Source organism: Ochotona curzoniae, unplaced genomic scaffold, assembly GCF_017591425.1.
Source record: "Ochotona curzoniae isolate NIBS_2020 unplaced genomic scaffold, NIBS_Ocur_1.0 scaffold_461, whole genome shotgun sequence".
Classification (NCBI taxonomy): Eukaryota; Metazoa; Chordata; class Mammalia; order Lagomorpha; family Ochotonidae; genus Ochotona; species Ochotona curzoniae.
This window is the reverse complement of record NW_024467120.1, coordinates 4,627,854-4,642,741: the sequence shown is the minus strand read 5'-3', so window position 1 is coordinate 4,642,741 and position 14,888 is coordinate 4,627,854. Positions and strand designations below refer to the sequence as shown.

The 14,888-nt window shown below is 48.1% G+C and overlaps 1 protein-coding gene across 2 annotated transcripts; it reads right to left on the bottom strand.

The window, feature by feature from the left end:
• Window positions 1–6,888: 6,888 nt before the first annotated feature.
• On the bottom strand, window positions 6,889–14,220 carry FAM8A1 (family with sequence similarity 8 member A1). 2 transcript variants are annotated; one of them, XM_040967674.1, is made up of 5 exons: window positions 13,501–14,220; window positions 11,784–11,904; window positions 10,463–10,586; window positions 9,587–9,726; window positions 6,889–8,218 (listed from the first exon to the last, which is right to left on the bottom strand). In XM_040967674.1, exons 1-5 carry the CDS (start codon window positions 14,177–14,179, stop codon window positions 8,074–8,076), a joined length of 1,209 nt encoding a protein of 402 aa, XP_040823608.1. In that variant the 5' UTR covers window positions 14,180–14,220; the 3' UTR covers window positions 6,889–8,073. The 2 variants fall into 2 exon arrangements, with proteins under 2 accessions (XP_040823608.1, XP_040823609.1); XM_040967675.1 differs by lacking the exon at window positions 9,587–9,726.
• Between the last annotated feature and the right edge of the window lie 668 nt (window positions 14,221–14,888).

Here is a 14,888-nt window from a genome sequence, read left to right as displayed (position 1 = left end):
AAATTACGAAGCACCTTTTGTTTTAGTTTTAACTCATAATGGATAGTCATAGTATTAATGGGAAGACAGTTTCTTCCCCCACCCCTTTTTTGGATTTATTTTTAGTGGAAAGGTAGATTCAGAGAGGAGAAGACACAGAAAGATCTTCATTGCTGGTTCACTAAGTGGCCACAACAGCCAGAGCTGAACCAAACCAAGGCCAGGAGCCAGGAGCCTCTTCTGGGTCTCCCCATGGGTGCAGGGTCCCAAGGCTTTGGGCCATCCTTGATTGCTTTCCCAGGCCACAAGCAGGGAGCTGGAAGGGGTAGTGGAGCAGCTGGGTCACAAACTGGTGCTCATATGGGATCCTGGTGGATTTAAGGCGAGGATTTAGCCACTGAGCCATCACATTGGGCCCCAAAAAGTTTTCTATAAAGATTAGTAGTGGCCAGTTAGAAATTCCAAATAGATTTGAAATTATGTAAACTACTCCTAAGGGAAAAGTGAATTGGCAGCACGTTGAAAGCACACTGCTGGGCCCAGGGCCATGGCCTCGCAGCTGAAGTCCTCACCTTCAATGCACCAAGATCCCATATGGGTGCCAGTTCTAATCCTGGCAGCTCCACTTCTCATCCAGCTCCCTGCTTGTGGCCTGGGAAAGCAGTCGAGGACGGCCCAAAGCTTTGGCACCCTGCACCCATGTGGGAGACCCAGAAGAAGTTCCTGGCTCCTGGCTTCAGATCAGCACAGCACCGGGTGTTGCGCTCACTTGGGGAGTGAATCATCGGAAGATCTTCCTCTCTCTCCTCCTATCTGTAACATCTGCCTTTCCAATAAAAATAAATAAAATCTTTTTAAAAAAAGCACACTGTGTATTGCCTGGTGCTTGGAATTAATGCCTGATTTCCACATAGGTATGCATACCTTTTATGGAAGTTGAAAATAAATACCACCACCATTTTTCTGTACTTTGTTCCTTGATAATGCACAAGACTTCTTGATTTCTTACAGAAACTTCAAAGCAGTTCACAAATATTGCTTTGATTTTTCCCCTGTGGTTCATAACAGAGCTCTTAGAACAGTGTGTTAATCTTCTTGAACATGAAATTATTATTTTGTGCGCATTTGTTGTTGAACTTCTGGTTGATTAGAATTTAAATTCAAAAATTTAGAACATCTGAGCCTTGGGCACTGCAGTGTTGCTGCAGGTTAAGCCACTGCTTGCGGCACCAGCGTCCCATATGAACACTGGTTTGAGTCCCAGCTGTTCAATTCTGTTCCAGTTTCCTGCCAGTGTGCCTAGGGCAGCAATAGAGGATGGCCCAAATGCTTGGATCCCCACACCTGAGTGGGGTACCCCAGAGTCCTGAATTCATCCTGGCTCAGCCCTGGCTGTTCAGCCTATTTGTCAGTGAACCAGCAGGTGAAGATGTTTCTCGTTCCCGCCCTCTCTGTAACTCTACCTTCCAAATAAATACATCTTAAACCAAAGAATAGCTTACCCTTGTAGTTAGTACTGTCTGATGCTGCACAACCGTGTGCTTCCTGATAATGAGGGCCCTGGAGGCAATGGAATCACTCGGGAACCTGTTCCTGTCCCACACGAGAAGCTTGCGTCAACTCCCCTGCGTGGTGTTTAAGCAGTTAGCAAGCTGACTGGAGTTTTCTCATCTTTGTGCATTCTTCCTCTGCGTTGACGTGAATAAATACAACACTTAGGAGCCTTTTTTGTGTTTTCAATTATGATTTTTCTTATTGAAGACTTCTTGGGCCTTATCAGGTACTAGTCTAGGTGTAGAAGGTATGCATGATGACTTTATTAATGCTACGGAATTGGAACTGGTGTTGTGGTACAGGGTTAAACCATCAACTAGAATGCCCACATCCCATAAATGGAATTCCTGGGACAAAGTCTCAGTTCCTCCACTTTGTGCTAATGTGCCTGGAGGCAGCAGAGGTTAGCCCAAGTACTGTAAGAGAGATCTTAAATCCTGCGGTTCACTCCCATGGTTAGAGCTAGGCTAGGCAGAGGCCAGAAGATAGGAACTCCCAAGTTGTCCCATGTCAGTCGCAAGAATAAAACCTACAAGGGCCAAGCGCAATAGCATAGTGGCTAACGTCCTCACCTTGCGTGTGCCAGGATCCAATGTGGTCACCGGTTCTAATCCCGAGGCCTCGCTTCCCATCCAGCTCCCTGCCTGTGGCCCGGGAAGGCAGTTGAGGACGGCCCAAAGCCTTGGGACCCTGCACCCGTGTGGGAGACCTGGAAGAAGCTCCTGGCTTCAGATGGGCGCCGCACCAGCTGTTGCACTCGGGGAATGAATCAGTGGACAGAAGATCTCTCTCCTACTCACTGTGTATCCGCCTTTCCAATAGAAATAAATAAATCTTTAAAAAAAAAAAAACAACATAACCTGCTGCCTTCTAAGTGTATTAGCAGAAGGCAGCACTTTGATCCTGGGTGCAAATGCCTCAGTATATGCTTGATCCCTAGTTGTTTGGGTAGATGGTGGTGACAAGTAACTGGGAATCTGTCCAGTTAATGCTTAGCCACCTTACAATCTAGTGGGGATTTATTTTATTGAAAAGGCAGGTATAAGGAGGAGATGAAAGATCTTCCACTGGTTCACTCCCCAAGTGGCCGCAACAGCCAGAGCTGAGCCAACCCGAAGCCAGGAGCCTCTTCCGGGTCTCCCGCATGGGTGCAGGGTGCCAAGGCTTTGGGCCATTCTTGACTGCTTTCCCAGGGCACAAGCAGGGAGCTGGATAGGAAGTGGAGCAACCGGGACATAAACTGGTGTCCATATGGGATCCCAGGCATGAAAGGCAAGGATTCAGCCACTAGGCTATGGGACCTGGTCCCCACAATTTAGTTTTTAGCTATTCTCTACATCCAGCAAATTGGAATGTTAGAATTCTTACTTTTCTTTAGAAATGTGTTAGAATTTTTTAAGATGAATTTTATTAGAAAGAGTAGCAGAGGAGACAAATCTTCCATCTGGTGTTTTACTCCCTAATTCTGCAACAGCTGGGGCTGAACCCATTGAAGCCAAACACTTTTCCAGGTCTCCCGTGTGGGTGCAGGGTGGTAGGGACTTGACCGTCTCCATTGCTTCCCCGGGCCACAAGCAGGGAGCTGGATGGGCAGTGGGGCGGCCGGGGCATGAACCAGCACGGGAACCTCCTGCACTTGAAGGGCGGTTTAGATTAGTTGACTGAGCCATCACAGTGGACCCAGAATTTGTACTTTAAAAAAACAAACTCCTGAAGGCTGTACTAAACTGGCTTTTGTTAAATCGTACGTACTTAATGATTAAAGTGTTCGCATATTGGAGTACGTGGGTTGGACTTCCGGCTCTGGTTCCAGTTTCCTAGAAATCCTGCACTTACTTGATCTTAGCCAAAAGGCCAGAAAGTGATTGAAACACCAGCAATGGCTCAAGTCATTGAGTTCCCGGCACAGGGAGACCTGAATCTACCTTTCCAGTGCACAGCCAGGCTTATAGAGCGTTTTCACTCTCTGCCGTCTTGTCAGGATGCACATGGCAGCTGCAGACTCGATGCCTGTGATAGCCGAGGCTTATCTGTGGAAGAGGAAGCATGCTACAAGGAAAAGGCCTACTTTTCATGCTGGGGCAGTGAAGAAGTGTCTAAGGAGAAGTCACGTGTTAAGGGGGTCACTGGGCATGTGTGCAGAATTGGACCAGAGAGGGGTCAGTGGTTTTTGACGTCTCAGTGCCCAGTGAATGTTCTGTGTCCTTTCCAGAGTCACCGGGTTCAGTTATTTTCCTAAGGTCTGGGACTCGGAGATGCTGGTTCCAGCTGTGCACACCAACTGCGTGAGCATTGTCAGCATCCTCACTTGTACTGTTGGCCAACTTCTGTTAACTTGAAATAAACATCAAAATGCAGTTCCAGAATGTTGGCATTTTCTGGCTAGCTCACAACAGCGCACTGCAGGACCAGATCGGACTAGTTTTAGCTGTACTTAAGCCTATCTAATATATCCTGCTTGAGATGCCTTTATATCCACCTCATCACCCCTGCGGGCCAGGAGGAAGGCTTTCAACCTTGCACCTTTAAGGAAAACAACTGGACTAGTTTCAGAGGAAAATGAGTCCACGTACAGGTAACTTCTGAGTGTGCTTGATAAAGTGTCCCGAAGACCTCTGAAAGCACTCGTAGCCAATGGCAAGAAGTGTATCTTAAGCAAGGTATCAGAAGATTGTAAAACTTTCTCGAAATAAAAACAGATGCACTGGGGTGACAAAGCATTTATTGAGACAATGAATACAAATTGGTGCTGAACAAATCACTGAAAACAGGAGCATGAATTTATAGTGGACCATCAGGTGCTGTTGCAGACCAAGCCCCGCTGGTTAAAAACTGGTAACACACACAGCTGAAATAAGAACTTCACCCAGACGAGCACGTGTTGCGAAGCCGTGTCTTGGTATTAGGGATGGGGCCTAGCAAGCAATTGCAGTGGCCGGAACTCAAATACTGTTACTTGGGCACATTGTTCAGAGAAGCAAAAGGTGCAAGTGTCGACTGAAGACATTCAATATCCCAGTCTCCCCCCACCCCAACAAATACCATGTATTCCCAAGGGGGAAATAGCATAATTTTTAATTTCTAGTTTCCCTTTGTTGGAAATAACTTATGCATAAATAAAATAACCCAAGTAAGTGATTAAAGAGAACAAATTCTTTTAAAATATGAGTAATTTTACTGTTAAAATACAAAACTAAAAATGCACTGATTTAGGTAGAATGGCTTTCAAATAATGCATTTTCAGTTCTAAATACTTGTGAAATTGAAAGAAGATCAAAGTAGAAGTAACTACTGAGTTGGTGCTACAGGAATATATATACACACACACGTATATATTATTTTAAATAATACTGGCAAATGCAGACTTCCTAGCAAACTTCTGATCTTGTTTCCAAGGTCGCAGAGTGGTCCAATTTCAAGGCAGGCCATTGCTGTACACGTCCCTCCCTGTAGTGACCACGTGGCTCCAATCTGAATGCTATTTATTCAGTAAGCCAGACTTCCCCTGAAGGTGCACTAGCCACCTAGTGATGGATGCTATTTCCCAGCTGCCCAAATTAACCTGCTAGTCTGTTCTTCAGCCAGAGATAAGATTATGGCTGAAGCCTCTAATAAGAAGTCCTAAGGTTTTAACTTAGGGCAATGCTCGTTGATGAAATAGTATCCTCACTTGGTCTGAATTCCAGTTTTTGTTCCCTTTGCCATTAAAGTCAGAGCTTCAGCATGAAAATTATATTGTGATGCAGAAAATCAGTATTTACGTAAGTGAAATATAGTAAATAGAAAAATGTTCTGAAACAAAAGGATACTATGGAGCTAGTGCTGTGGCATAGTACTTTGTTTCTGCCTGTGGTGCCAGCATCCCATATGGGTGCCAGCTGTTCTATTTCTGATGCAGCTCCTGCTAATGGCCTGGGAAGCAGAGGAGTACCCAAGTTCTTGGGCCTCTGCACCCCACTGTAGGAGACTCAAGGAGCTCTGGCATTGGACCAACCCAGCTCTGGCCACTGCAGCCACTTGAGGAGTGAACCAGCAGATGGAGGATCTCCCCTAACTCTGCCTTTAAAATAAAAAGGAAATCTCAAAAAAATGTATTCTGGGCTTTAATGGCTAAATCCTCACCTTGAATGTGCCGGGACCCCATATGGGTGCTGGTTCCTGTCCTGGATGCCTCACTTCCCATCCAACTCCCTGCCTGTGGCCTGGGAAAGTAGTTGAGGACGGCCCAAAGTTTTGGGACCCTGCACCCCTGTGGGAGACCTGGAAGAAGTTCCTGGCTCCTGGTCAGCTATCTTTGGCCATTGGGGTCTGAATCAGTGGACAGAGATCTTTCTGTCTCTACTTCTCTCTGTAAATATGACTATCCAATAAAAATAAAATTTAAAAAAATGTGCTTAAAAAAGGCAGTGAGGGAAGACTACCATGCACTTCCAAGGGAAAAAAATGGAGCACTGAATCCCGGTTTCCACTGTTGGGACATTTCTGTCAAATCTGGGAGTCGAGCTGTTTCCCTAAATGCTGACTACATACACAGAGATTTGGGTTCTGTGACACAGGCAGACGCAGTGGTAACACTTGTATAGGACAGAGCAGGAGGGCTGCCACGCATAGCTGGAACCCAGACCGTGGCGTGTTAGTGGCTCGTGTACAGCAAATGTGCAGTTTATTGTAACTAGACATGCCTGCCTGTTTTCGTGTGGAAGTGAAAGCCTAAGTACAAACAAATTAACCTGAGCAGCAAGGAAAGAGCCCTCTGTAGCCCGGAGTGCCCAGCCTGGAGGACGCTTCTGCCTGCACACCCCCATCAGAGGCGGAATCAGTAACACTCAGGCTAGTGTTCATGCTGAATGGGAATTTTGGCAATGTTTCTCTAACTTTGTATTTTTCTGTGAAGAATCATAGCATTCTGGCTCATTTAATAGGCTTTCTGTGATATTTGATTTAATAAGGAATTATTGTGAAAAACATGGTTTATGAAATTTTATAATAAAGAGGTAATAAAAGGGCATTGCTAAAATTTCTATAAAATTAAGTGTATGTTTAGAAGTTCCAAACTCTGAAAATTGAAAACAGTGATAACTGACAGTTTTGCATTTGTTACTAAAGACCAAGAACAAAGCTTATTAGACAGATCCCTTATAAGCAATCAAAGTTTGAACTGTGCAATACAATTTAGTGTTTTTTCCTTCTGGAAAATAGTTTAAAATGTCTAAGAATCAAGTAAAACCAGAAGCAGCATGAGTATAGGTCAACACTGGTAACAGGGATATCTAAAAAGCGCATACAAAACCCCAACTGTGCTCCAGTGGAGAAGCAGCTGGCAACGCAGTGTGCCCCTCTGCCGGACATCTTGCCCATAACTTCATCTCCTGCAAGGCCCAAATGAGCCTCCGTAGCGTAGGGCGACACCTGCCTGGGAGCCCCTCGCTTGCTGTAGAGAGAGCAGCTCCTAAGGGGAAGTCTGTGACTGTCTCACAGGCCACGACACAAGCACACAGAGCTACTGATGAACTAGCCAGGGTCCTGACCTTGATGTGTCAGCAGTCATGGGACTATCTAGAATGTGAGAGAAAGGCAAGCAGATGCAAGTGTGCGCTCTAGAAATGCAGGCTACGCTCACACTCGGAACACTTTGGTCATGCTGCACACACAGAGTAGGAATGTTTTAGGGGAACTATGCAACTGAGGGAACTTAACGTTTCCCCCATACAGTTAGAGTCTGACTTTGGGTCACTGAAAATACACATGAATTTCAAGTTAAAACTACAATGACAATTTACTTTTTCCTCCCGTTACAAGCAATCACTAAAACTTACCTTTTCTTTAAAAATTCAACAATATAGCAATATGACATAATACCTTTTCGTCATCATGAGGAACTTGCCCCCCAAAGCACATCTGAGCTTAAGGACAGTTATAAAGTTACATCATTACTGCGGTGAGCCACAGAACGGCTCAAAACGCTTGAGGGCAAGAGAGCTGTTAGCTGCCCCTCGCCCTCGCAGCTTCACTCGCCCGCCACCTCCCGGCATGGGAGGCGAGTGGACCCTCCAATTTGTGTCCTCGCTCCTGCCAAAAACCAAGGAAGGCAAGTTCCTCAAGAAGCGTTACCTAAAAGATGAAATGACAGAGGTGTGTACAAACACAACTGGACAGTTTCCATCATTTGGGGGGAAAAACCAAGGTACAATTTTAAAGTTTCACTTGGAGATTTCAAAGATGAAAATGCATTTGGCAAATTCTAATGTCTTAGATTTTCAGAAAGTATATATACATATATATTGTCCATTGGTGATTACGAACGCAGTTGCCTTCTCTTTGAGCTAAGCATTTTTAACACTTGAACATCTTTTTTCTGGCACAGTTCTTTGGTATTCAAGTAAAATCAATACTTTCCAATAGTCTCCTGCCTCACACTGGAGTGACTGCTTTAATTTTGAAGTTGTCAATTAAGGTTACCCAGGGATACTGATCGTGCTGATACATAATTTAGTCTTGTCATTATTCCAATCAGTATGGAATTAGGGCTTTTCTGGGCCATCATCTGACCCCGTTTCTTTTTACCACAATAGTTCCTGCTACAATGTCATACGCTGTTCGATTATGTTGAAAAAATAGCAGTGTGATGAAAGCAGGGAAAAAAGAAGCAATAGAAAAATTCTTGATCAAAGCTCGTATGGTGGACCTAAAAAAGTAAAGCAAGAATATCGGGTTAAGTTGTGTATCACAACCACGTACAGACCGATGCTGCCCTATCCAGTTCAAAGTGTGTGTTTAAGGCTGCTATTCAAAGTTTAACCCAGGGAATTTTCACCTTTAATATTGTGGTTATTAGCAAGTAACATTATATTATAATGAAACCATGTGGGCTACGTCTAAGGATTTCATCAGTATTAAATAAGCCTTTAGAACTTTGACATGAAGAGCAATCAGAGACACGGCTTTAGGATATGAACCGAGTGAGCATGTACAATACATTCTAACAGTCTGTCAGAAGAAAAGCCTCATTTCCTTGCTCACCTTTCCACAGTTAGTGTTCTTGCATGTTTCAAATACCTTCTGAACCACATGCTTCCTACAGTCCCACATTCGACCTTAGTGAAGCACTAGCGGTTTAAGCTGCTGTGTTTGTATCAGCTTTCCTGTGGAGTTGTGACTGAGAAAAAGGTTTAAAAGCCCTAACAGAGACTGGAGCGCCACCCTCCTGATGTCAGTTCTGCCTTTGAGCGCACTAAAGGCTACAGAATGATGGAGTGGCTAAGGTGGCACTGGATCAGGCTGGTTGGTTTCAATCCATCCATCAGGCGCTAGCTGTGCTCCACACTTGAAGAAAGGGGACAAGTTTAGCTAGGGCTGTTAGAATTCAGGAACACACTCTCAGCGTTAGGCGTGTGCCTCACACATAAAAGACGCTCAGGAAACGCGTCATGCCTGACACAGCCAGAATGACGGCCACGGTGCTTTTCAGAGGGAACCGGAAGATGTCAGCACCAAGCCAGGCTTGGAGAGTCACCCGGGGCCTTTCTGTGTATAATCAAACCAGTGCCAGCCACCTGGTCACCACCCGCTTACCTCTACAACTTGTAACTGATTTGCCTTTCCCTGGACCTCGGCGCAGGCGCTGGCCAGGACCTTGGGGTACTGCCAGCCCCACCACTTGACAGCAGAACAGGATGCTTGCACGCGCCACGCAAGGTCAGAACTCAGCACCTCACCAAGATGGGATGGCAGGTGTCATGAAAATGAGGTACATGGCAAGCCAGCAACTGACCCAACATTCACAGATAACCCTCAGTACAGAACGCTGAGGAAGGCTCAATCCCCAAATCATCCTCTCCTTGTGTCTTAAGTTTCATAAAAGGATCATCTTGAAAATGCTGACTGGCTCACAGGGGTCTCCAATCATGTAACAACTGAAACACCCATAAACAGTCTTAATAAAGGTAAACTTACTTATATACCAGGAAGAATAACAATATTTTGAAAATACTATCAAATGTTATAACTTACATGACTCATTTTCTTATGTGTACAAACTAGGAGAAGGACTTACGTTGCGATGCTAACGTTTGAGGAAGGAATCACCAAGACCCGACTTGGAGCGATCAGTACTGATGTCTCGCACGTCACAACTCGGAGCCCTAGCAGGAACTTCCCAGGGGTTGCTCCGCCGGCTCCCCAAATGCAAATTATCTAAGCAGAGAAGGATAATTTAAAAACAAATTACTAGCTTAACTACTTCCTAAAGGTGAGGTTTTTCCTCATACTACAAGTACTATAAGCAACATAGAAGTATACTGTTGGATTTGCTGAAGTAGAATTTTATTTGATTTGGCTAAGACTAAAACATACTGCAACGAAATTATATAAACTGTTTCCCAATTTTTTTTTGAACTTGAAAACTAATATATATTAATTAAAATCTAGATAAAACAGAAAAGTAGAAGACCAAAGACAAAAGTCTGAGAGGCCGAGGCAGCAGGTGACTGGGTCAGGGCGCCTTGCTGCTCTGGCGCCTCTGGCGTGGGAGCCCAAGTACTCGGCTGAGAGACCAAAAGGGAGTTCCTGCTCTTGGCTCCAGCGACGAAGCCTGCTCTGCCTAAGGCAAGCTTTTGGGAAATGAATTCAGGAGAAGGAAGATGGATTCTTTCGCATCTCTCACTCTGGCCCTGGTTCTCGCCCCATCCCTTTCTCCATTTCTCTCCTTCTCCAATGATTTTTCCTTTCCAATGAATCTTTAAAAGATTTTTATTGGTTTAGAACACACACACACAAACACACAAATACCAAACCTCATTAATGACATTAGGTTGCTCCCAATTATTTGCTACTATTAAATAATGTTACAATGAAAAAACGCAATGATTAACACTTTCTATTCTCTTGTTTTTACAATTAGATTATTAATATTTGCTGGTCAGTAGCTTACCTCATAGAAACAAACTAATAATCTGTAGATAAGAGCCACAACCATCATTTTCTGCAAATCTTCCATTGATGTGTCTTCATCTATTTCTTCTATGATATAATGCATAGCAAACTTAGAGATATCCCTACACAAAACAATAATTGGGGTTATACAGAGTTGCCAGAACAGTTGCAGTTGCACATCTGGGTTCTCTACTACCTAGCTGCGTAAGACATTCCTCAGCTTATTCAGCAGGTGAGCAGTGCTAAGAGCAGGCACACTGGTAGCCCTGTGCACGGCATGGCCACCGCCGGGGGGAAGCTGACCCAGCTAGGGAAACAACGATGAAAAGCAGCATGAGCGCCGTGACGGGGCACCACAGAGCACTGTGCACACACGTACCAGGCACACTTAGCTCTACAAAGCATGGGGAAAGTTCTCGAGGGACAGTGAGGGCAGAGAAGCTGTAAGCACTGTGGGCCTGGGGAAGCAGGGCGATGCCCGTGTAGGTTCAGCTCAAGCTCCAGACTCCTGCTTCAGCCCTGGCCATGTGTCCAGCTAGAGCGGGAAGCAGTGTGCGGGAGGTCTCTCTCCCGACTTTCAATTACAGAAATCCTTAAAAATGAAACAAAGAATCAGGATTTCTGAGCCCTTGGCAGCAATGGGAGCATGAGGTGAAATGTTCACCGGATCCAGTGCAAGCCGCAGTGGTGATGACCGTGATGGGTCTTGATGGAATGGTTCAGAATGGGCATAAGGGCGCCAGCACTGCGCAGGACACAGAGGGGCACAGGGTAGGGACAGGGATGAGACGAAGTCGCAGAAACAATTGGCTTCCTGGCAAGGGGATTCGACATGTGACTACATGTGTCCTGACATGGCCACTCAAAATGCTAGGCCTAACTTCTCACACACTCAACTCTCAATCCCTATAAAATGGAGGTATTAACCTCTACCTCACAGTGGTGGTACAAAATAAGATTCTAATGCCTGGTACAGAGCAAGGGCTTAGCCAGTGAGAGCTGCCACCATCTCAATCTTGGGAGAGGGTTATTCAAATAAACATCTCCCTTTGCAGTGCTCTCGGGACTGGCCTCGTGGTAAGCAGTGCCACCTGGAAATGCCAGCTAGTTGATGATTAATAGTTTACCCAGCAAGAGTTCTTTATCACCTTTCTCTCGAGACTCCAGAGGATATGACCAAGAAATCTGTCAAAGCTTTTGGGAAGAAATCAGGCCAGCTGGCAGAGCCAGCATCCGCACAGTCCCTTGCAGGTGTGCAGGGACCTCATCCTCTCTGCACAGCACAAACGAAAGCCTGGCCGCACGCGCGCTTCACTTACTTGATTCCACTGAGGTGCATGATGCTTAAGACAATGGTTGCTTTTATAAAGAACAGAATGAAGAAATCCACCATCTCTGCCATGAATCGGTGGGCCAAGGATGGAATAACATACTCCCTGCCTGTAAGGGAAAGGGAAACAGTCATGAAATTTTAAAAGGAAGGAAGGAAGGGAGGGAGGGAGGGAGGGAGGGAAGAAGGAAAGAAGGAAAGAAGGAAAGATTATTTCACAAAGGCCTTAGGGCACAAGCAAGTACTGGCCGGGAAGGCAAAATCAAGGTACAAATCAGTAATGAAAAACAGCCATGACTGGGCCTGGTACAGTAGCTTAGCGGCTAAAGTCCTCGCCTTGCCTATGCCAGAATCCCATTCGGGCACCAGTTCATATTCCACTTCCCATCCAGCTCCCTGCCTGTGGCCTGGGAAAGCAGTCAAGGGCGGCCCAAAGCCTTGAGACCCTGCACCCATGTGGGAGACCTGGAAGAGGCTCCCGGCTCCTGGCTTCGGATTGGTTCAGCTCTGGCTGTTGTGGCCACATGGGGAGTGAACCAGCAGGTGGAAGATGTTTCTGTCTCTCCTGTTTGTAAATCTGATTTTCCAATAAAAATAAATAAATCTTAAAGAAACAAAACAAACCAGCCACAGCCTTGCACCAGGTGGTGGTACTGATTTCCACACAGCAATAACACTGCACTGCTTTGAATAAACCGTCTTAAAAATGCACTTTCAGGCCCAGTACTGTGGCTGAACAGCTCCACCTCAAGTGCCAGCAGCCCATATGTGCACCCACTTCCCACCCAGCTCCCTGCTTGTAGCCTGGGAAAACAGCCGAGGATGGCCCAAGTCCTTGGGACCCTGCACCCAAGTGGGAGACCGGTAAGAGGCTTCAGGCTCCTGGCTTTAGATCAGCTCATCTCCGACCAGGCTGTTGCAGCCATTTGGGGAGTGAACCAACAGATGGAAGATTTTTTTCTGTCTCTCCTCCTCTCTATAAATCTTTTTAATAGAAATAAATCTTTTTTTTTATAATGCACTTTCATCATCTTAATGTTCAAAATTTGATTTCACTCCCAAGTTTGATCAGAGTAACCACAACATTTATCGAGGCCTCCAATTAGCAGAATGCAAATGACCACATCTCCGTGATACAAAACTAAAACGTTTTTCTTTCCATAAAGAAAAATTCGAGTATAAACATGTGCAGCATAAAATATAAACAAGTAAATTACAAGGTAAAGGCCTGTCTTGTATCTCTCTCTCCCCTCATTCATTTCGTTTCTCTGAAATCAACGCAGCGGTCATCAACCGGTCATCGTCAATTTTGACGAGCATCACATGCAAGTATCAACTGGTTCTCCTTCTCACATTGGCTGGGGTTGAATACAAACCCCAACGTAAGTCTAAGGAATGGAACCATGCCAGTCCCCATGCAGAAATAAATGTGGATCGGCAAGGCAGGCCCAGCCAGCCCGACAACTCCATTTGCAATCACGCACATCTCCCTGGATTTACTGTGTGACGCCTGTAGGATTTCCCGCATTTGCCGGTCAGGTCCTCGCCGCTACGCGGATCATCCACACTCCACAGGTGGAAAACGACCCACCCACCAGCTAGGCCTCGAGGTAGAAAAGCAGCCCTTTCGCCAGCCGGGGACACAACGACCTAGGCAACGCCCGGGCGGACACCCCCATCCCCCGCAGCCTCCGCAGCGCGCTCACCTGCCGGCCTCCCGCTCTCGCCCGCGGTGCGCGGAGGGGCTGCGGATCCCGCCCGAGTCCCCGGAGCGGCCCGGCCCGTACCCTGCCCGTGAGGAGCCCGGGGTCCCAGGCCCGCCACCGGGGTCGGGGTGCTGATGCCCGCGGCCGCCCCGGGCTCGGGCCCCGCGGCCGCCCCGGCGCTCAGAAAGTAGAAGGGGTTGTAATAGGCCAGCTGCGGGGTCGGCGCCGCGGCCTGGGGGGCGGCGGCCGCGGGGTAGCTGGGCTGGGGCGGCGGGGGGCTGCAGTAGGCGGGGAAGGCGGCCAGCCCGCTGTGCCAGGTGAGGTAGCCGCAGTAGGACTGCCACAGCCACTCGTGCACCTGTCGCGAGTACTCGCGGGCGCTCAGCCGCGCCGGCTTGTCCCGCGGCGCCTCCGTCTCAGCCGCCTCGCGGCCCGGCGGCTCCTGCAGCCCCGCGCCGGAGCTCGAGGCCGCCTCTCGGCGTCTCCTCAGCTCCCTGGGCGCCTCCGATTCCTCCGGGGCGAGGCTCGGGGTGAGGGGCCGGCCCGGGGCCTGGGGTTCCACAGGCGCCGGATCTCGGGGACAAGGGGTGGCGGCCGCGGGAGGGCCTCTCGGGGAGGGGCCGGGCGCGTGGTCCCCTCCCGGAGGGCGACCCCGGGCTTCCTCGGGCCCTTCTGCCATCGTCGCCGCGGCGGCAGCCTTCGCAGAACCTGTCACGGCGCCGTCTCGCTCCCCTCAGCCGCCCCTCCCCAACCGCCCTTTCGCCACCGCAGCAGCCGCAGGCGTCAACAATCCGCCCCCGGAAGCGGAAACCCCGCCTCTCGGCCGCGTCGCCCGTCGCCGTGCGGGGGTGGGTGGCGGATTTGGGGTTTGGGCGTCTGTCGCTTGTGTCGCTTGGGGTGAGAGCAGCACCACCGCACCCCCTCCTCTGTGCTTGCTCGGATGAAGTCTAAGGCCAGAGGGATTTTCTAGAGAAGGCTGGAGTCGTGGGGCCCGGGCAGGGTGTGCCGGATGTTCCCGGGAGAAAGTTGGGGTGGATGGGGAGTGGGTTTCGGGGACAGGCCCGGCACGCGGGGGCTCAGGGGGTCCGCGCTGCCTTTGTGACTGCTGAGGCTCGCCATTTGTGCCCGACGAGGTGATAGAGCGCAAGTGTGTGGCGTTTGGGACAGGGACACCGAGCTGACCTGGGACGTGTGTTGGGATTGGCTGAGCTACAGAAATGGTCCCATGTGAGGGGGGAAAAGGGATCCAGAAGCTGGACTCGGCCCTGATTCTGCAGCCAGTCTGTGTCCGCACGCACAGAAAAGAAGTTTCCACTGCCGTCAGCACCAGCCCTTTGCCACAAGAGCTGTGCTTTTCCAAAAAGAGTATTATCCCTAGCGCTAGATGC